Source organism: Mycteria americana, chromosome 7 (genome assembly GCF_035582795.1).
Source record: "Mycteria americana isolate JAX WOST 10 ecotype Jacksonville Zoo and Gardens chromosome 7, USCA_MyAme_1.0, whole genome shotgun sequence".
NCBI lineage: Eukaryota > Metazoa > Chordata > Aves > Ciconiiformes > Ciconiidae > Mycteria > Mycteria americana.
In genome coordinates, this window is record NC_134371.1 from 36,345,067 (window position 1) to 36,368,355 (window position 23,289).

Below are 23,289 nucleotides of genomic sequence, written 5' to 3' on the forward strand. Positions count from 1 at the left end.
TCCAGAGAGGCTGCTCAGGCAATTCCTGACCCTTCTGCTAACCTGCATTTCCTGTGCAAGAGGCTAGTTTCTGAAAAAACAGCTTAATGACTATCATTGAGCCTGCTGTGAATTGTAATTAGCACCTAGCAGACACATACGTACTGATTCAGCTCTTTCTTTCAAATACTGACTTTTACATCAAAAGAACATTGCTGAGAGTTAAACTGTTTTAGTTCCTGCTCTAACAGGGATGGAAGTGCCACAGTGATAACAGAGTTGAGGTAGTAACTTTAAAATATGCAGCCTGGAACAAATATCAACTCATTTTCTCAGACAGTTCCAAATAATAGCCTAGAAAGAAGCACAAAAGGCACTAAACTGCTTTTCATTCTTTAGGACACACACTTTGCATTTAATTAACTTCCTAAATTTGAAATAGCAGGTAAAGCAGTAATACTTCAATTTTATTCCCTTTCTTGTTTTCTCTATGTTTAAAGAACTCAGTACAGTGTAACAGATTTCTCCTTGCCTATCATTACAGTGTGTATCCATGTATCTAAGTGAATGTATTAAGATGTTTATTTCTGTATTATATCTTTTCAGAGAAAAGAGCAGAGGAAATTCAGGCAAAAGAGCCCTAGGTTATGCCAAGGAGACAATTTACCTTTTGTCCATCCAGGCAGTCTCTTTCCTGGAATTATTCCAGATATAAGCACATTCATGCTGAAAGTCCTATCGTGTTCATTCAGTTCTGGTTTCTGCTCCTTGTCTGGGATGTACCTGAGAATTACCATTGCTTTGGTTGAACCAAGTCACATACATTGTCTCCTGGGCAATTTTTTTTTTCCAACCTGGATTTCAAGTTGGCTGGTAAGCATCCACCCACATCATTTCCCTACAGTAGGCAGCACATTTGCATCCCGTCAGGCTAATAGGTCCCGCTTTCCCCCGCTGCGCATCTAATATAGTTGACTGTTTATACAGTAGGACAGTACTCTTGTCACATGTTGGCTTGACAAAAGTTCACTTAGCAGACTGTTATTACAGCAATGACAATTCTTCAATGCCCAAAGTCAAACATATACTTTATTTCTTATGTGGGCAGGTGGAGCACGTAATATGCATGCTTATTTCTTGCAGGTGCAGCTTAGGTACTTCTAGCACTTAGCTGCTAGCACAGACCACTCTGAATTATTTAACAGTGCTACTTGTAAGCAGATGCCTTCAGTTGTGATTGTTATACCAGACAGGCATTTAAACATTTTTAAATGTTCAGCAAATAAGCAGGTAAGGGAAACCCACCACACTATGGACAAAACAGTAACTACAGCATGTATGATTTTATTCTACCTGTACATTCAGATAAAGAAATACATCAGAATAGTATGCTGACCTGCATGCTGTTTGTCAGTGAGCTCAATGCACAGCAGCTGCCACTTCACTACCTTAGATGGCTCCCAAAAAAGACAAATGTTCAGTGTTGCCTCACTTCTTGTTCATCTACTGCTGGAATTCATCATATGCTGAGATTACTAAACTCAAACATCTCTACTAATCACCAACATAAACACAAGCAAAAGCTGCAAAAGTTTCTACATACTATACAGCTGTGTTGTAAAGGCAAAAGACAGTGGCAATCACTAAAAGAAGTCCTTTATTGTCTACTCTTACTTACTCACACTGGAAAACATGCAAAGCCAAGACTACTATAAATCACATTTAGCATCACCCAAATTTCAGGGATCTGAGTTTTAATTGTGTATTTGAAATTCTTGGAGGAGTAAGGAAACAAAAAACCACCACAAATCAATCCCTTCAGCATGCACACTGCTTCATTAAAAAAAAAAAAGCCTAAATTCCTCAAAATTCCCCCAAATCAATATTACTTATGTGTATGAAAACACCAGGAACAAAACATCAAGCTACCAAAGTACTCCATATTAATTGAACCTGATAAATATGCATATAGCAAACTCATATTCTGCCTACAAGACTGTAACAAGCTGGAAGAAAAAGTTTACATGCTCATGGTATTTCCCTCATCAGTGAGAAATACATCACTGAAAAGTTTATAGGACCAACAATGTTTCACACTCCTGGCCAATCTTTAGCCTCACAGAGCTGCAATATGCTCCTCCAGGCTTCTGATGTATTATATGAAGCATCTGAAAAAGTAGCGAATGCCCTTAAAAAGTAGCAAATGCCCTTACAAATTAATTTATGTTTCCATCTAACACCAATCTGTTGGGAGGACTTGAGCAATTCACACTATGCAGCCACCTTTAAAGAAGGTCTAAAGATGAGCGTGTACTTTAAGTTAGTCATAGCACTCAATAAGTACCAATACAATCCTAGAAGGCTTGAGAGCTTATACTCCTTGAAATTTATAAAACTGCATTCAGTGACTTTTCAGACTACTCTGAGCAGTATACTGCCACTCCACAAATAGGCACAAGTTCTGAACAGGATTTTCATCTAGCTGTGCTCAATATTAGCGTGGGACAATTAGTGACTTAGTATAGTATGTTCTTAAACACAGAACACACAACTGGGGGAAAAAAGTCAACTCTCATTTAAGATTTCAGTCTGTATTTGTACAGCTGCTGGCACAAAAATCAGATGAATGTTCTCTTTCAGAAACAGCAGCATCAAACTGAAAGCTTTCAAAGCAAGGGTTTACTACAATCCACTTAAGCATGTAAAGCAGATGCTGGGTTATTTGTAGAGCTACCAACATTTGTTCTCTGCCTTAACTCCCACTCCAGAAAGAAAATGGGGGTGAAAGCAGTGTTCATTCTCTTACGATCCAAAATTCAGAGATCTTTATGGAACTGTCCCAACAATAATAAAGGGCTTCAATATGAATTTAATTTGACATTCTGAATTACTTGCAACTACACAAAGCATGAACCCATCTCAATCTATTAACAAGACTTCAAATTTCCTTCTTCAGAATGTTAATAATGACAACCCTATAAAGCTTTTACTTCTTACATATAGCCAAATAATTTACTCATTTGCTGCCAAATATAAACTGTTCTTTTGAATACTATTCTAGACCCTAACAAGCGCTACAGGTTGTACATGACACGGTCACACAAAGTACCTCCAGAAATCCGATAAAAATAGTTTTGTCCAAGCAAACTAAAATGATCACAAATAATAGCGCGTACTACGATCCTGATACCATTCAGCTTCTGCATATAGCCATTTGAGATGTTGGCAGTCGATTACTTTTTCCAAACAAAAAGAGGCAGACACTACTGAAGAAATGTGAATTCAGCTGCAGCTTAGCACTTCCTACACTTTTATTCTGTTCTAAGCATCTTTCATCAGAAATGAAAGAAAACACATCTCATACTCTTAACTAAGTCTGTCTGAACTGTCCAAGAGGGTTCTCGGACATGTTTTAAAGCTGTTAGCAATACCAGTACCAGTCAAAATGTAATTCCCAACTACTTGATATAATCATTCTACATACATAAGTGATTTGAAACCTCAATACTCTCCTGTGGCAGCAGTGAACTTCTTTAGCTTTACTATAAAAAACTGCCAGAAGTAATTTGGTCATTTTGTTAAAGCTCCCAGACTGGTCTACAGACATTAGGAGGAAAATCTAAATCCCAGGAAGTGATGAACAAGGGACAGGGGTGCTTCTCTTGCTGCCTTTGACATGCTTGAATGAGTGTCTTTATGGAAAAATCCTGTAGAATTAAAACTAAGTTTTCCAAACGTATGGGGGTTGGTGTTTTTTCATGGCTTTTTTCCCCTTCAGCCTTGCTAGAAATTTAACAGTTATAACTCTGCTGTAGCCATCTAAGGGTAATTCAAACAGATCAATGAAGAAACACTTCATTCTGCTTTATTTTGTAATAGGTCCTACGTAATTGATTGCACACCTACTTATTCCACCTTGGTCAACCAATATGCTCTTCCTGTAAGAAAAACTACATCCCATTAGTAAACGTTTCAACTCCGTTTCTGACCTTTCTCTGATTTGGAGTACCTTAAGTCAGGCAATTCCATTGAATTTTTCTTTTTTCCATAATTCTAAGTTTTCCATCAGTTAACAAAGTACTAGAATTACAGCAACAAAGTTAAGGAAGCTACCCACTCTGCACAGAATATGACCCACTATCATCAGCAAGCAGAAATCCTGTCAGAGTCACCTACAAGTAGACAGAATAGTTTTCTTTCCAAAAAATTTCTTTAGTTCTGTCTCTTCTTACCCACAGACAGGCAGCTAGGAACCAAAGGTTCAAAACTCCACGTGACGAAGGCAAACAGAGAGAAACCTGCAGTACCTTCAAATTTTAAAAGGATTTACTCCAAGACAAATTACTGTGTTTATACATAATTCTGAAATTTGTTGCTGGTATGAAGCAACAGCACAGATCTAGACCTTGTTTGGTCTCACCCACGCTTTCTTTTTCAGTTCTGACATATTTTTGAAGTCTTTGCCTTCATAAAATCTAGCCTTTCATAAAATCGTGATTAGTTCTTAGCTTGTATTGACTGGCACTATAAAACAGATACAATAACATAATACACAGAAAAATTTTAGAAGTACTATTCTGTTACAAACAGATATAAAATAAACCAGATGAACACAGAAACTTTTACCGGTTTAGTGACACATATTTAACAATAGTTATAGTTTCACTAAAAAAAAAAAAAAATAAAAAAATAAGAAAATAAAAAAAATTAAAAAATAATCCACATAGCCAGCCGGTACATTTTCTCAAAGTAGAGGTTAGCTACAAATATTGGGGAGTGGTGTATGCATGTGTGTGTGTAGCTATTTCTGTGCTCTGCTCTCTAGGAGACACTAACAACAAAACTACCTCAGGCTCCATTCACTTGTACAGCAGTTAAATTGGCAGTTATAGGAGAAGGATCAAACCACAGCTCAGAGACACACAACACAAGGCAGTCTCGCAAAATGAGCACTAGTGCTCTTTGGCAACTCCCACTGCCATTTTGAAACAGGGAAGAACTACATAACGTTCTGTCAGTCTCCATGCAGTTTTATCAACAGGCATAAATAAAATACAGAAGTTACTAAGAGACTGCTCACAAGATAAAGAAAATATAAACCATGACAGAGTAAGTTTAACATGCAGTTTCCTTGTTACCTTGCACTGTAAGGAAGACTGATGCTGTGGTAGATCCACCCTCATTAGAAGCGATGCAGTTGTACTTGCCAGCATCCGTGAGCTTTACAGTCTTCACCTCTAAAGACAGGTTGCTCATTATCCTTATTCGCAGGGGGTCCTTAAGCCTCACATCCCTGCCATTTCTCTGCCAGGTGAGATTGTAATGCACTGTGCTTAAAGTTAGGCAGGTCAAGATGGCTCCTTCACCAGGGACAACCGTGACATTATTAGGAACCTGAATCATGGGTGGAGGCTCTGCATAAAAAGAACATAATAAAGAAAAAAATAAGAGAAAAAGATTTGGGAACCTTTGCTTCATTTGTGGATTCTTGATAAACAACTTCAAGTTAATTATAGTGTAAAAAAAAAAAAATAAAAAAAGAAAGAAAATGTAATATTGGTTTAACATTTAGTTTCATTTCACATTGCTGAAACCATGAAACAGAACCCAGGACAGCATCCTCATTCCCTGATCTAAGCTACCTGACAGGAGCTTACATCACACAAACACACCTGATTTAGGTCAAAACTGTTGTATCACATAGGATGAAAGATCACATCATGTATGACAGAGGATGTAGCACTGCGTTCTTTGAGCTCATCTTGCACTGGGGAAAGCCAACAAGTGATCAGAGCACCACAGCAACAGAAGGAAGAGACAGGACTACCACCAGGTCTCAGAGTCTGATCTCTGAGGTGGGACCATACATGGTGCAATCTGAGCTACACACTAGATTTTTGCAGACTTGTATATGAAAAAACCATGTTACTAGCAAGCTCTTCTAATAGCAACAACGAAACTAAGTTAACAGCTGCCCAATGCATGTGCTGGTTTTGGCTGGGACAGAGTTAGTTTCCTTCATAGCAGCTAGTATGGGGCTATATTTTGGATTTGGGCTGAAAACAGTGTCGATAATACAGGGATGTTTTAGTTACTGCTGAGCAGTGCTGACACAGAGTCAAGGCCTTTTCTGCTTCTCACAGCACCCCACCATTGAGCAGGCTGGGGGTGCACAAGAAACTGGGAGGGGACACAGCTGGGACAGCTGACCCCAACTGACCAAAGGGATATTCCAGACCTTATGTCATACTCAGCATATAAAGCTGGGGAAGAAGAAGGAACGCATTCAGAATGATGGTGTTTTATCTTCCCAAGTAACCATTACACATGATGGAGCCCTGCTTTCCTGGAGATAGCTGAACACCTGCCTGCTGATGGGAAGTAGTGAATTAATTCCTTGGTTTGTTTTGCTTTGCTTGCTTGCGCAGCTTTTGCTTTCCCTATTAAACTGTCTTTACCTCAACCCATAAGTTTTCTCACTTTTACTCTTCTGATTCTCTCCACCACCCCACCAGGGGGGAGTGAGCAAGCAGCTGTGTGGTACTTAGTTGCTGGCTGGTGTTAAACCATGACAATGCATCATTATTAAGTTCTTCCCATGACAGTTTCTATAAGGGAATGTGGAAGGAGAGAACATCTGTTCCCTTAAGTTTATCTGATCAAGGACCTTGTCAAATGGGATAAGGAAAAGGGGAGGTAATAAACACAGTATAGAGACACACAGACCTGACAGATGAACAATAGCAGAGACAATTACAAGAAACAAACTTCTTCATGCTAACTGATGGGCTATCAAGAAGCTACCAGCATCATTTCAAAGAGGAGCCAACCATGGACTTTGCAAGTGATAAGGACACAAACCTGGGGGTCCCAGATACGGCTGGGGTGGGGGGGAAGCTGTCAAACTGTGGAAACTGATAAAGTAACATGCAGGGAAAGTGACTCTGGGAGGAGCAAAGGGGGGAGCAGGCAGAAAGAGGCATAAAAGGGCCCTGTTGTATGTAAAACATGACCAGGCAGTACTCTTGTCTGACTAAGCCCTGCGCCTGATCACCACAGCCTGTCCTGTCGTCTTATTAAATCTTTTTTTAGCTCTCTCTCTGTGTAATCTCACTCCCTATCCCTTCTGTGTGTGTCCTGCAAGAACTAAGTGCCAGCTACTGGGGGGGGCACTGTAAGTGGACTGGGTCAGACCAGGGGGTGTAGGCACCCCAGGCCTGTGGCATCAGCTACTGGAGGGACTGGAGTCTGAGTACCAGCTAGTGGAGCAGGCAAGGATCTCAGGCAATTCTGTACCTTCCCCAAACCAGGTGTGCGTAGTGGTGTGTGTGTGAAGTTTGTTAGCAAACTTCAAGCTGGAACAGCTGGCAAGAAGCAGGTAAGAGGGACAGAAGGCCCATGCCAATACTCAAGAGATCTGGCATATGTGCGTGTGGCTCTAGAGAGTGGTGCGTATGTGCTCTGACTAGGGAGCTTCAATCCTTACCAGCTAGGGAGGAGGAGGGGAGTTGGCTGTCCTGTGCTTTATGCAGGTTCTACATGTAGCTGCTGTTGAAGGCAGTACCTTGTCTGTGGCAGTCTGTGGAGCCGGCTGTGTCAGTGTCCCCTGTGTGTCTGTGATACATGCTCAGCTTCACCACTAACGAATGTGCGAACAGGAAAGCAGCAGCAGCGTCCGTGGGTCTGAAAAAGACCCTCAGGTCCATGGGCAGAGAGGGCTGAGCTCCAGCAGCCAGGCAGGAGGAATTCCTAGGCTGGAGCTGCAGCCACTTACAACATCCCTTAACAGTTTCCACTCAAATTTTAGGCAATTTCATTTTCTTTTCCTTCCTATCTGTACATATCTTAAGTTGTAACTTCCACTATTTGTTATTATTTGCTTTCCACTCTACTCGTCTGTACACTTCTGCCACACTCCTGGAAGAAAGCAGCTGCAATAATTTTGTACTGGAATTAAACTTTGAAACCACAGATGCTTAAAATAGGAGCAGTCATCCTGATCCTTCTTGAGATATCACTGATAAAGGCGGCAACATTTAAATGTTAGAGAAAGAACATACGTTATGTATCACTTTATGCGTTCCCATTAAAAACATTTTTTTTTCCCATTTGTTTTTCCCCAGACTAGTTCTTGAAAAAGAGAAAGATCTTGAAAAAAGAAAAAAAAAAAAATTCTGAGTGGGATGCTTTAGCAGAAATAAGACAGCTGCAAGACCAAGACCAAATCTTTATCAGTACACACCAAAAAACAATTATCCCAAGAAAAGCACGGATAACAGGGAATTAAAAAAAAAAAAAATCTGTATTTATTAAGGGTGAAAGTTACTCCTAAACTCAGAGCCAGCCATAACTCCTCCTCACTTAAGTCTCACATGGGGTCTCCGATGAGGTTCACAAGCTTTATGCTAGATCTCTGCATAGCAATGAATCACTCATACACTCTGCACGCTGCGTGTGCAGCTCTCCTTCCCTATAAACACTGTCCCTAACAGCAATCATTGATTACCAAAACTGTTTATTTTAACATATGCAGAGGAGAGTCAAGAAAAGCTAGACTTGCTTACTGAGAATGGAATTTCTCCCCTGCACTTCAGGTTTTGGTTTGTTTGGGAGAAACAACTAATCTTCTAATACTTTCCATGGGCATATCACCAAGTATGTTACTTAAAGAAACTTAGAAAAGAGAGAGATGAAGGCCAGTACAGGACTAAAATCCCCATCTTTCGAATGTCAGTCCAGTAGGGCACGACACCTTTTGGACTACACCGGCCTCTTCCCACAATAGTGCACACACATAGCAATCCCCCAGCCAAACTCTAAGCTGAGTCCCCTGTATTCAGAGCACTTCAGTTAAGGTGCCTGCACAAGCTAACAAGCCAACTGACATTCTAAAGATTTAATACTAGTAAGACAAAGTCAAACTCAACTATTTGCTTTTCCTGAAACTAGAAAATGTTGACACAGTTCTGATACCTTTCACACAGGAGTTGACAAAATGGATTATCTGTGATATACTGTCTGTCAGCTAGACAAACTAGGAATACTTGAAAAGATTGTTTACTTTGCTTGAAGAAGAAATTTCAAGTAATTTTCTTTCAAATACTTGTACACAAGGATTTCAAAGCATCTCCCTCACATTAATCTTCTGCATGGCTCAAAACAGAACTAATTGCTCATATTTACATAGTGAGTCAGTCTCAGTCGATCTCTCAGTGCTCTGTAAATGAGAGGATATGGGAATTTTTCCCCTCATCACTCTTGACTTTCAAGTGCTACCAATATCACAAGAAAAAAGTTAGGATTCTCTTTCTGTTTTCTCTGTGAGGAGAAGGATGGTTGCAACTTCCAGTCCAAGAATCTTTATGCCCACCATTTCTGGGGCAGAATATAACAGCTTCTTGTCCTCCAAAACATAGTTTGAAACAAGCATATGGGAATACCCTACCTGCCTGAAGGATTTTCATCAAATATATATTTCACCAAAATATAAAATAGCGCTCTAGGACTTGGGTAAGTATTGATGTTACTGTTCTATTCTACTCGAGTACTCTGTGTGACTAAAAGGATGTTCCTCTCCTCAAATTTACCACTTGGTGTAAGAGGGCTGTTTCTCTACAAACTTTGCCTTGCATGGAATCAATGATATCACACTGGTTTCTTTGGATTTGCTCATACTGCAGTAAGAGGAACGTCTTTGCCTGCAAAAGAGAAGGTGAATGGATACATAGTCACCCTCTTCAACTACTGAGTTGTTTTAGAGAATATAGAGTCTTCTCAGGGCTCAAAAAAAAAAAAGAGTCTGTGGTCATAACATGCAGCAGGGGAAATTCTGACTAGACATGCAAAGTATTTTCCTAGTGGGGATAGTTAAGCACTGAAGGCTGCCCATGAAACTTGTGAAATCTCTGTCCTTGGGGACATTCAAAGTTTGATTGGACAAGTTCCTGAGAAACGCCATCAAGCTTGGAAGTTAATTCTGCTTGGAGCTGTGAGTTGGACTAAGTAACTTCCAAAGGTCCCTCCAGCCTGAATTGTTTTGTGATTCTATGGCTCATAATCCAGGTTAACCTGAATTAGCTACTACAGGAGATAAAAGACAAGACAACATGGATTTCAAGCAGTTATATGAAACCCTGAGGCTGAATTCAGAGTGCTGTTCTGAGCTCTACTATCCTCACTGCCACTGTAAATTAAATTAACTGACTCGGCTCCCATGTTTTCCCTAGTCAAGAACAATAGCTTACACTTCTGCATGACAGATGTCTGATCAACACAAACAGAAGGCTATATCAAATGGATTTTTGTTTCAAAATAGAAATTATTTTTTCCTTTCCCTCAGACTGCATTGCAACTGTGAAAAATTAAGTGACAAAATTTGCTATAGTATGGACAGGGTTTTCATCCACTCACCCACATGCATAAATAAGCTTTTATTCTTAATTTTTCCTGCAGGTCATCTTCCTGCAGAAGACCCCTACTGTCTGCTGAAGCAGTTCAAGACCATGCCTGTTTTCATGTTTTCTCCATCTGTGTTTAGGGTTCATCTTGGTTTACACAGTTACTTAAACTAAATTCCTCTGATAGAGTAAAAGGATTAACTTTGTGAAGCAAAGCCTGTTGTTTTACTTTGGGAAACATTTCTAGCTGATCTGCAGTTGAAACTCTCAACATCATAATCTGCAGACAACAACCAATGTCCATGTGTCCCAGTGGTCAGACTCACAGGTACACAAGCAGCGTAGCTTTACATTTGCCTTCACAGAAGGCCAACTATGCTCTCTCCCTTTCTCCCACTCCAAATTTTTATGTCCAAAGCTTGACCAGGATGACACTATTTCACTTTTCAGGAAGGATTCTCTCTTACCACAACTAACTTTTAGTAATAATTAATGGGTCAATCATTTAGTGCCTCAAGTCTGAACAGGTCATTAACTTACATAGGAAAATTCCCTCTCCTTCAGCAAGTGGAATATCAGTGCTTTATGCTTTGAAACTGCTTTACCAGATAAGGCACACCAACTCATACTAAATGGATGACCAGATTCATAACTAGTTATCCTTTAAATTGAGATTTTTATGAAGATAGGAACATTTTTAGATTAAATAAAACAAAAAACAGTGATTAAAATTATCTATTGGACAGATAATGGTTGCTAGCCATTTTGGGGCTAGCAACCAAATACTACTGTTTATTCAAAATTATCTTTGTGATTAGCCTGATTTATTCCTCATTTAATTTTACTTCCTTCATCCTAGTTATTCAGTAACTAGGTAATAGATGAGAAAAGATTTCCAACAATTTACTGAATCTTGTTTAAAAACAGCAGAAAATTTTTGAATGCAACTTTTGTAATTCCTCGTCTATCAGATAATACAAACATACGATCAAGTAAATATATTAATTGCTACAGCTTGAAATAAAAATGAGAACAATTGAAAAATGAGATTTCAATTTCTCCTTGTACAGGCCATATCTATTCTGCAAGTCAAACTGACAGTGGGAACGAATTAAAGCAAATGCGATGTTGATATTTAAAACAGCTGTCCTGAATAAACATCAGCACACTTGTGTACATGGGTGAGAAAAAACACATTAATTAAAAATATACTTAGAACTGGAAATGTATTTTATTGGCACCAAGTGCCACTGCTCTCTGTTAAATGTTCCAGCACAATGCATTGTTGAAGCATGGACTACTACCCACCTGATACATCCAAAAACGTCTGTGCACGTCCAGTTCCTGCACTGCTACTTGCCATACATTCGTAAAAGCCTTCATCAGACAAGGAAACCTTGGCAATTTCCCAACTCATACTAGATGATTCTCTGGAGGAAAAAAAGGGCATACTCACTAAATTCCTGAAGGAATCAAGAGGTACAAGAACTTTGTTTCCTGACTACAGAGATTTTCACAATAATTAAGAGGAAAAACAGACCCTCTGATGAATCAAATTGGATCTAGCTTTATTGATTTTATTTAAAGAAACGATATATATAGTCAGGCTTTTAATAAGTATTATGAAGTGAAAGTTTTTGCAGAATGGCTCACTTGCACATCTACAAATATGCCTTTAACGTATGTCAACAGTTGTCACACAATAACTAAAACCACTGTATTTGCAGTCATTCACTCAGCTGCTCATACTCTATTGTTTTATTTACTACTTGAGAAGATACCTTTCCTTAATGCCAACAACTTTCTATGTAGAGCCAGTATGTGGTACCATACCTGTGGCTCTTACTAGCAAGGGTAACAAGTGTTCATCCTCCCAGCACGAACTTCTCAAACACCCAGATACAGATAGGGGTTACACATAAAGGAGACCCCGTCCTTTACCAGATATAATCTACTTCCCCCCCCCCCCCCCCCCCCCCCCAGCATGCAAATCCACTATCAGGTTCATACAGTGGGAAGGGCAGCATCTACCCTACTACAAGATTACTACATCCAGGCAGCTCTCTTTGCACTTTTTAAACTGCAAGGACTACCTCCATCCCAAACATTTACAATCCAGCAAAATGTGAAGTATCGGTACGTAGATGACTCCGACTTCTGCTCTGCCGGCTGCACCTCTGAACTTATGACCAGCAATAACTATAATAATCCACTATTCTGCACATTGATTGCCCAGCCATACAAAAATAAACAATACCACACATAAAAAGACAGAATTGATGGATTCAAGACTGAAAATGCAGGGTGGAGTACAGAAGAGATGCCAGCAAGATAATGTAACAGGAATCCAGAGAAATACTTGGAGTTTTTCTATAAATCACAGGAAGGGCAAAGCTGATAGGCAATAATACCATGTATCTATCACATGCAATGTTGAAGTCAAGAAGAGAATAAAAGTATAACTACATTGACTGGTGGTTACATGTGCTTAAAAACAAACACTCTTACAACTTCAAGATCCAAACCCACATTTTATACAACTAATGGTGCAACAGACACACAGATGATGATGTAAATGAGCAAAACAGTGGTTCCTCTGGAGTGTTCCAGTGCTCCCTGTGGCCTGTTGCTATGGCATGTAAACAAAACTGATGAGCACTAAAATATCCATGATAGCTTTGGCAAGTAATTGCCACATTATGGGAAAATACTAAATTAGTGAACTCTTTGTCTCTCTTTTGTTTGTCTGAATAGATTGATTTATCAACCCCTAAAGGATATAGAAAGAACAAAAGAAAGAGACTTGGAATATGCATGAGAGTTCAATGCTGTAGCACCATGAGACAGACAATCCAACTACACCACAAATGAAACCAGTACATAGTGACCTTAAATGGCTTCTTTCTTACTCTCTCTTACTTCATACTTATTCTAGATAACCTAATATATCATATATAAAATCTATTACATTTTATCGTGCAATGCTGGCAAATGGAAATGGCAGTAGCTGCCAACACTAAAGAATAAGGTAATGTTTCTTCCAAGTAAAAAAAGTGAGAAACTTCTCTTTTTCATGGAAAGTATGTTAAAAGTGAAGTTATGCAGTCCTATTCTTCTTCATTCCTGACACTTGCTATACACCAGATGTCAAACATGGAAGCCTTGAGAACGGAAGCATAAAAGGAAATGTGTCTCGAGTAGAAAAGCTGGGCAAACGGAGACTTGCAGTGGTCTATTTAAAAAAAAAAAATTAAATACAACAATGGCAGCAATGAATAACACACACCTCAAGGCATCTGCTGCACAGTTTGGCACTGACTCTAAAAAGCAGTAACTGCACACAACTCTTTGCAACATGTGTTATTGGGATAACTCAGCACCTTTCAGCATCAAGTCATTTATTTACCCAAATAATTTTACAATATATGCAATTTGCTGATCAAGCTGCTTATCTAATTAGTTTGGAAAATACAAACATACTCCCTTAGCCAAGTTGCAAAAGCCGAAGACCAAATCACATCCTGGTTATTAGTTACTGTAGAAACACTGGCAGAGAGCACGTTGATATTCACGTTATATCTAACCTCACCTCTTGGTCACCACAAACCACCACACTCCATATCACGTTTCACTTGGGAAGTTACCAGCAGCAGGCTGTAGCTCACACAAATGAACGAAAACCTAAGATTCACTCATACCACACCAGTTAACACGTAGGTTGGAGTGATATTTTCTGCATGGTTTAGCAAATACTAAACTTGACTAACAACCGCAAATATCAGTTGATTCAGAGTGATTTTTTAATTATTATTATTTTAATTAACTAAATGGATTGCCTTTCTTGTCAGAATTTCACACGTTATTTTTGCTGATTCTGCCCTTTGCAGGGTTGGTGGGATCTGCCATTTATAATACAGAACGGATTTTAAAGACACATTAGTGCTCAGTTCCCAGTGATTTCCCACTGAAATGAGGTGCTTAACTACTGTTCTTGGTCTCCTAAGTTAGACTTGTCCGAAATGCACTAGGATATTAATGAAAACCCAAATTTTCTTACTAGATCACCATGGGATGCAGAAATCTAGAAAAACAAAGCTGTTGCATTTTTAGAGAAATTTATTTTTCCTACATGTTACTCATTTAAAATTAGAAATTATTATTACAGCTGATAGTACCTCTGGAATAAAAGTAAAAAAAAATTTTCAAAGTACATTCACTTCAAGAACCCTTAACCTGTATTCATTTTAATGATACTTTCACATAGACAACTGTCATGCTAGACTATAATATTCAACTTATAAACCATTTACTTTTTGAAATAAGTATTAAAAAAATTGAGTAAAGATGACATCTTGTCACCAAAACAAAACTCATGCAATGCAGAGCAATAATACAGCTCAAATCTGCATTAAACTAGTAAACTGGACAAATCCTGTATGGAATTTCACTACTAATAAAGTGCAGACAAGCAAGCCGAATTAGATCCTTTTTAACTGTGATCAAGAATATTTGGCTTCAGATATATTTTTTTTTTTACATTAACTTGGATGATCTGATCTGTTCATTCATCTGGTCTGTAATAAGAAAAATGAAAAATGCAGCCCAATCATAAAGGTGCTGGATATGTGAAAAGCAAGGAGTAGAAGTGTGTGGTTTGATAACTAAAGAATGGAAAAAATTACACAGCTGCTAAAGTATGTGCTGGGGTTGACTAAATGTAAATGGCACCTCATTTAAAAAAAAAAAAAAAAAAAAAAAAAAAGAGCGAGCTGCAGCATTTCACACTGCCAAGTATACAAGGGAGCTTCAGAATTTATTTATTTTGGTAATCATGTACTTGCTATTGAATGCTAGAACTTAGCCTTCAGTCTTCTCCTGAAGTGCTTCAGGCGTTACAAGAGGCTAACAGAGGCAGCTGACACTAGTTTCTAGTACATACTTCCCTTTTGTTTTCAACTACCAGAATTACAAGATGGATTTTATGAGTACTTTAATTGGTTTATAATTTTTTTTTTATTCTTATCTCATTCTACAGAGAAAGAGCATGCAATCCATTTTCTACACAGAAATCCAAAGAGCCTTCTGGTATATTCAGTATAAGTTTCCCTATTTTGAGAGATTTTCTGAAGAGGAAGATTTTCTAGGGTAGGTCATAGGACATACTTCTAGGGCATCCATGAAAGGCCACTAAAAAATAAAGCAAATTAATGTGTTACATACTCATCTAATCTATCATTGAAGGGAGAGGGGGAGGTGAAGGGTGTGTTCCAGAAAAAGGCTAGTTACTGATCTACTTTACATAACTTTTAAAACTATAAATTAAAAGCACTTGCTTTCTAGACTTTTAGACCCAGTTTATCTTAATTTAAGAGCACACATTTGAGGGGGATTTTCATCAGAACCATATAATACCATTATCTATACAGAGTGTACACCTTCCTCAAACATGCATACATTAGAAATCTCTCCATAGAATACAGCCTCCCTAATGAATATCACCAAAAATAGCAGAATGGAAGTAATAGGATATAAGCAGTATATAATAGTAAATAATAAACAGAAATCATAGGATATAAATGGGAAATAAAACAGTATTGGAAAAAAGGTCACTACTTACTTGAAGAACTGATCCACTCCTAGTTTTACTCCATTTTTAGTAAAACGCTGAGTAAAAGGTATAAGACTTTCTACGTGGCAAGGAACAGACCCTGGCTGTAAGTAATATCCCGGAGTCTTGGTGGGCATTGTAACTTTTGGAACATCTGAAGAAAGCAAATATTCCCCCAAAAGATTATTAACAGCTATAACATATATCCTATCTTTTCCTTTTAATAAAAGGAAATTCAATTTCTGATAAGGTTATATACTTAGTAGATAATAACATTAACTTGTCCATCACAATCTAGAGATACAACTTTGGAAGGAAACAGCACAGAAGGTACTTGTGTAAGTTAGTTAAAATTGATATCTAATATTTTTTTCTAATTCAAACATGACAAATGTACATTCAATTAAAGTTAAAATTGCTTACCAGGAGTAATACTAGAAAATGACACACTTGAAACTCTCTGAAAAAGATAATCATCCTTGTCATAGCCCATTATTTTAACAAAAAAAGCTTCATCTGGTGGAACAAAATCAGAAATATTCCACAGACCATAGGGCTTTCTGTCAGGATAGTATTTCACAGGCAAGGTCTTAAGAAGTTCCCCTGTAATACTCAGAAGTTCCAATTGGTCTACTCTAGCTGGAAGAAAGATCCCCGTTGTATTTAGCAGCACGAAGGTAGGGATCCCTAGAAAAAAAGAAACATGCTATTTTAAGTGCTAAAAAAAAAATGAAGTAATTAAAAAATGAAAGGTTAAAATCCCTATGTACGGCCCACTCCCCCACAAATGCACCATTCAGTTTCAACCCTTACTTACTAAGTAGCAAAAAACTAAGTTGTGCTAAGTTGTGCTCTGCTTATTAGCTGTCAGGAGACACAGCACTGATTAGAGTTTAAATTACTGATTTACAACAGGTGTTTCTGAAATAGCAGCCTCTTTATTAAGTCGTCACCATGCCCTGGAGCCAAAGGCTTTTTCTGAGGCTCCAATAGTAACAGAAACAGAGTTGCAATTTTTGAGGCATTTCATAACTAAAAATACCTGGATTTATGTGACATAAAAAACCAAGGTAATATGAAAAAATACCATAGTATGGTAAAACAGGAACATTGGCTGCTCTCACACATTCAAGGCCCAAGAACCAACCAACAGCAGCCCCAGATTTATCACAAAGTTCACCAGAGAGATCATCATAGAGTTCCACTTGATTTTGGGGGCCCAAAAATGGTTATTGTTTAGCATGGAGAAAAAAATGGAAACAAACCTTGCACTGGTCTGCTGGACGTTTTTTTAAAGTCTAGTGTTGGCTTCCTAGAGAACCCAGCTCTAAAGTCAATAGTACTGAGACCTGTGATCCGAACAGAGTGCCGTCCACTGCTCGAGGTCTGAAAGAGCAAAGACCACGTGCATAATTAGCATTTCAGGAATTGCAAAGTTTCTGATCCATCCACTGAGTTCAGTAGATAGACTTCAGCTTTCATTAAAAACAAGACAGAAAGGAGGCTTATGTCAAAAGTTGTAAGTAAAAACACCTGTAATAAAGCTTCACTTTTAGATATTGGACCCCACAATTGTAGCATCAAGCAAAAAGAGCCAATTTGTCTCGGAGGTAAATCACAACACAAACACATAAGATCAACAACTGTTGTCACATGCCAGTGACTGTAATGGGAGACTGTCTGGAAGTTAGGATTTTGACCATTATGAAGTGTATTACAAAATAGTATGTGAAACACAAGCCAACAGAAAAATCAGCGTAAAATTTTTGCTGATAATATATATAAACAATTTACTTCCAGCACTACAATAACTTATCTTACCTTTTTATTTATTAGTAAGTTCCCTTTTTAAATATACACAAAACTATTTTTACCCATGAGGCATATGCAAACATCCTAGGCACTGCATATCATGAAACAAGTGGAAAGTACAAGCCAACCTCAATCAATACTGTGTATCAAAGGTTCTTCTCTTTCCCACCCAAGGTCTCCGCTGGGAAGCAGAGGATGCAGAAGTACCTCTCACCTCTGTCCTCCACCACCCCACCCCCTCACCTTGACATTCTGGATGAATCAGCAAAAAAACCAAATCACAAACAACCCCCACCCATCCACCCACCCTTGAAAAGCCTTAGCTTTATGTTGTTTGAGGGTACAGTAGTAGCTTTTATGCAAGTCCTCAATCCTACAATTGTTTTGATTTTTCTTCTTTAAGTTTACCTTCTTACTTTCTATCATTCTATGCTGAGAAAGAAAAGGACAACTGCTACTTGCCAAGAGTGCACAGGAACCCAAGGCTTTTTCTCCTCGCCTACTTGCACACCATTCAGGTGTTAGAAAAAACAAAAGAAGACACCACTGCTGCACTGCACTGACCATGGAGTTAGATTTTTACAGACTTAACAATGACTAACCCATGGACAATTTCAACCAGAACAGCAGGAAAAAAATAAAGATTCCAAAGGCTGTGAAGAGTGATATCTAAGATATATTATGCCAAGATCAAATCTGCAGTTAGTAGAACCTACTCCGAGTTTTTGTTCAGGGAGACGATACAGCACACAAGACTTGCAATGTGAAAGAAAATGAGTATTAAAATGAAATAATTCCACTGAGCTTTATCTATCTAGAGAGTATTATCTGATCCATTCTCAAATCCATAATTCCTTCAGTTTAGTAACCACCTCTGATACAGCTGCATGTGAATATTACATTAAACAGTTGTTTCTTATAACTAACTGCCTAGGGACAGCCATTTAGACACTATGACAAGCTGATGTCTATCTGATTAAAACAACCTCTATTTGCTTCTATTTGGTTAGCCTTTCACCTCAGAAAAATCACTGCTAAAGCCTTTTTTATATAAACCAGCTGTTAACAATACAAAGAAATATTTAAGTGTGCCAAACAACTCATGTTATCAAGCATTAATTGGCAGTTAAAATTTCATTAGACAAACTCAGTGACAAAGTTTTCTTTTTATAGCTTTATGTGTCTGTATAAGGAATTCATGGTGTGGTTCAACTTTTCACAAAGTCTTTTCTAAGTCTTTAGTCACAGCCTTAAAATCTTAGTGCAAACAAAACAAGACAGTGACTAAAGCTGAGTAAACAATCCATAGAAAAATACATTGGGAAATTATTTCTCTCCATGAATTATTTGGACCTTTGGATACCTGTGAATTTTTAAGGCTAGAATAACCTTATAAAATTTTACCATTTACTAGTAAAAATAAATGCAACTATCATTGTCACACCTAGGAGCTGGAAGTCTTATGCAAACACCTAACAGTAAATTTCATCCCAAAGGACTGCTTTCCAGTTAGTATCTTTGTCAAGTCTCTTTTCATTATTTGTAATTTAACATGGATCACTGGTATTGTACATTAGTGTTTCTCCTCCCAGACTGGAGGAGTATGATAAAAAGAGCAAACACCTATTTGTCACAGATGTCAAGGAAAAATGCTTTACTGTCTTGCAAACAACACATAATAATTGCCCAAAATGCATGTATCTATAAACAAATGTATGAAAAAATGCATGGGTTTTTGTAAAACACCTTCAATTTTCATACAACAGAAAAAACAAGCTACAATGGCTAAATAAATTTTTAATTGCATGGTTATGTTTATATTTACAGTGGCAGAGATATGCAGCTGAATTAGGCTTTAAGGAACGTGCTCTTTCAGTAGGAATTACTCTGGACTGGTTTGTCATTACACTCCATTGAGCCAGCTGCATTTAGCTATAGGAATGTAAGGGAATAACAACAGCAGTCATTAAAGACCTGTCTTGATCACAAGAACAGCCACGTTTTTCTGCTGATTTCTCATTGTTTTTCCTCTCCTTTTCTCAGTCATGCAGATGATCATTTACACAGCAGGGAAGTTTTTGTGGCATCGCTCATAAAAAAAAAAAAGCTATGACAGAACAAAACAGTAGTGATGGCTTCTCACTCCTGCCTCTCCCCCACTGACTCACCTCCATCATTCACTTGCCTTTTCAACTGAAAACACACAGCAGGCAAGGCCTTTAAGGAGGGATTGGATACAAGTGCCTTCTAATGCTGCTGTCCTGGAGCTTGCAGGTAACTGTAATTTGCAAGATGTTGGATGCCTCCCAAACTGTTCCAAAGAAGTCTTTAAGAGGAGTCCATAGGACAGATCTTTGTAGGAGGGCCTTAGCAAAAGCAAAGTGATGCTCCCTCTTCTGTTAAATGAGTCAGACTGTTCCTGTTGAGGCCCATCTCTTGGTAGGTATCTCAGCAGTAGGACCAGTAGATAAATTTAGTCTCACAGCTAGCTTGGAGATGCAGAACACACATGCAACACTAGGACCATCTTTCCAAAGAAGCACGCTTCCTTCTGCACAAAACCTGTACTGTTCGCTGATACGCTATGGAGAGAGGAGCCACGTGCTCATCTCATGTCATTGCTCTTTGAAAAGAATCCTATCACCTTGTAAACCAAGAGTATTAAAGCAGACCTGGAAGGAAAACTTATTTATAGAATACACATACATGCACAGATTTGATGTCCTCATACTGAAGTACCTGAAGGCAACTGGAGGCCTCCTGCAGCACAGGAGGCAAATGGATTGCATACTGTGCATTTTATATTACTCAAACTTCTGATTTAAAGACCTCACTGAGCACTGAAACTGCACTAACACTTGTCTGTGGGTTAAGATGGGATCTTCCTAGACTGATCATTCTCCAGTTGATTTAGTAGTGACTAATACCGTTTAGCTCACCATGATTTGTTATACTAAAATTACAACTTTGTGCACTTCTGGGTGACAAGTACCTATATAAGCTGTTTGCACAAACCTAATTAAGACCTGGTTGGCTCATAAAAGTTAAAGTAATTAAAATATTTCAACTATATTCAAGATAACTTTTTTTTAAAACGCAAAATACATAAATTTGAATGTTTTCTTCTCCACAGAATTGGAGACAGCATTATGCTGAGCTTAGAAAACCACAAAACTTAGAAACCCTCACGGCAGAAGCCTGATGCTTTGGCTGGGATTGGTTTGCATCTAGCTGAGCATGCTGGCCTGCTTCCAGCTGAGCCACTTGGCAGTTTGCACCATGCTGAGTGCCAGCCTCAGCTTTCAGGAGAGCTTATTAGCTCTGACAGGTGTTACACTTTGAGCCTGTAAGAGTGGCAAGCTCCTCTCTCAGCAATTCCTGGAATCCAGAAATTTAGGCAGCACAGTGCAGGCATACACAAGCGGTTCCACATGGCTCAGCTCACATCCAAAAAGGCCTCAGCTTAGCAACAGCCATGCAGGGCCAGGGAGAGATCACACAGGGCTTTTGCTTTTTCTGCATTCTGTTTCTCCATGTTGCAGGGCATTGAGTATTTACTAGATTGCATACTTAATCTAAAAGACTTCAACAAGCTACAGAGTTGAATACTAAGGCACTGACTGTAGGAAAAGTCCTCTCAATACCCAGTAAATCTGATGTTACTAAGTCCAGTAGGACCCAAACCAGTTTTTTGCAGACCACCAGGGTATCTCTGTACCAGGTTTTTCAACTTTTATGGTCCGGGAAGCATAGACAGACATTCAAACAATTCTCCGTAGAGCTGCTGAGCTCAACGTGCTTTTCTAGTTCCAGTTCTGCAGCAGTACCACGTTTCCTACAGTGTTGTATGTGAATTAATAATCCTTTTCAAACTACTTCTGTGCACATGGCACAGACAATACAGAGCATGCATCCATTCAGCACACCTCACTGTGAACTTGGCTATAAAGGTGGGTGACTTCCCCTCCAAAAATGACAATATAGTATTTACACTTCTAGACTAGAATAGAATAGTTCAGTTGGAAGGGACCTATACCAGTATGATTGTTTCCACATCAATTTAGGATAGCTGGGATCATGCTGCTTTACCTTCGTAAAGAAGTATACAACAACAAGACAAAGCATGAGTCATTTTAGGCCACAATTACACAACAGAGTTGAGATGATGATGTAAAAACTTACAGTTCATTATACCTCCCTTCCTCTCCCCCACTCTAAACACATGTCACAACATGCTGCCCCCTACGAACCAGCTCAAGGTACAGATTGGACTTTGTTTGAAGAGAATCTGTCTGCAAAACAGACATAGTTAAATAGTGTGATTTCTACATAAACAGTTAGGGCTTGCACAGATTTTAAGGTGTGGTAGTGGGGTCATTTATTAACAAACACATTTCAATTGTTTTGAAACATCAGCATCTAAGCCATAAAAACAAAGTTTATTTAAATACTATCTTATCCATAGCGCAATCCTGGAAGTTTTAACACTCGTTCACATTTGATGCAATTACATTTTGAACAGTTGACTAAAATGACATAATGAACATGTTATAAAACAAAATTATGAATACATACATTTGCCTAAGGCTAGCCAAGTCCTAAGCTTCATCTTCCAGTTTACTGCATTATAGTAAGAGTGCTCTTGCTCATCCCTTTTCCCTATTATGGTTTCAGGTAGGCAATTTTTGGCCTGATATACTGTGTTAACTTGAATCTCTGCTAAATTAGACGTTAAAGCTAATCTAAGCAATCCATATTCTATTGCTGATTTACACCTCTTTTATGCATACATTTATTGATCTGTGAACGGTAAAGATTTCAGCTACACTGGCTTCAATTCACAGCCCCCAGCTCTGTGTAGCAACAGGTCATAAGTGTTCTTGGACGTTATTGCATTTACACATCTTGTTCACCACATGCCTCACAACCATGATATGGCACTCACAGGAACACATGGCCAACAGCAAACATTTAAACTAGCACTGTCACCCAGAGAAAATACCATAGAACCACAGTTTTAAGTGGCTCTTTCATCACTAGACATTTTGTTCTTTCATTTGAGAAATGAGTATGTTAATGTATCATTACCTAGGAGCTGGTTGCTTGCTACAATTCTCAGAACCAGCAGGTATGATTGCTCTTCATCTGTTTCAGTGTACATTGATCATGCTCAGTGTAAGGAGCCTTCAGCCAAACACTCTGGGAACTTTCCTACAGACTGTTGTGGGAGCAGCAACCTTTGCCATAGGGAGCTAGATCAAGGGTCATGTTAAGTTGCTACAGTCAGTTCCAAGAAGATCATTTCAGCAGCATCTTAATGATCCTTTCTTTTTTGGTTATTACTGCTAATCATGTTGATCTTAACTTCTTAAGATTTCCAAATCCTTTAGGGTCCATTCTGTAACTGTATGGGCTAGGATAGCATTCACATGAACAAATTTATTTACATACTGTACTATTCAAATAATTTACTGATAAGGAGTCTGAATTAAA

At 38.5% G+C, this 23,289-nt stretch overlaps 1 protein-coding gene across 1 annotated transcript in view; it reads right to left on the reverse strand.

Annotated features, from left to right (window-relative positions):
- The window catches only part of HMCN1 (hemicentin 1), a 203,021-nt gene that overhangs the window by 125,468 nt on the left and 54,264 nt on the right, over window positions 1-23,289 (reverse strand). Inside the window, exons 7-11 of the mRNA XM_075509138.1 lie at window positions 17,250-17,370; window positions 16,408-16,671; window positions 15,994-16,138; window positions 11,685-11,806; window positions 5,118-5,393 (exon numbers count right to left, since the gene is read on the reverse strand). Of these exons, the coding sequence (XP_075365253.1) occupies window positions 5,118-5,393; window positions 11,685-11,806; window positions 15,994-16,138; window positions 16,408-16,671; window positions 17,250-17,370 (928 nt within the window). The remainder of the gene's footprint in view (window positions 1-5,117; window positions 5,394-11,684; window positions 11,807-15,993; window positions 16,139-16,407; window positions 16,672-17,249; window positions 17,371-23,289) is intronic.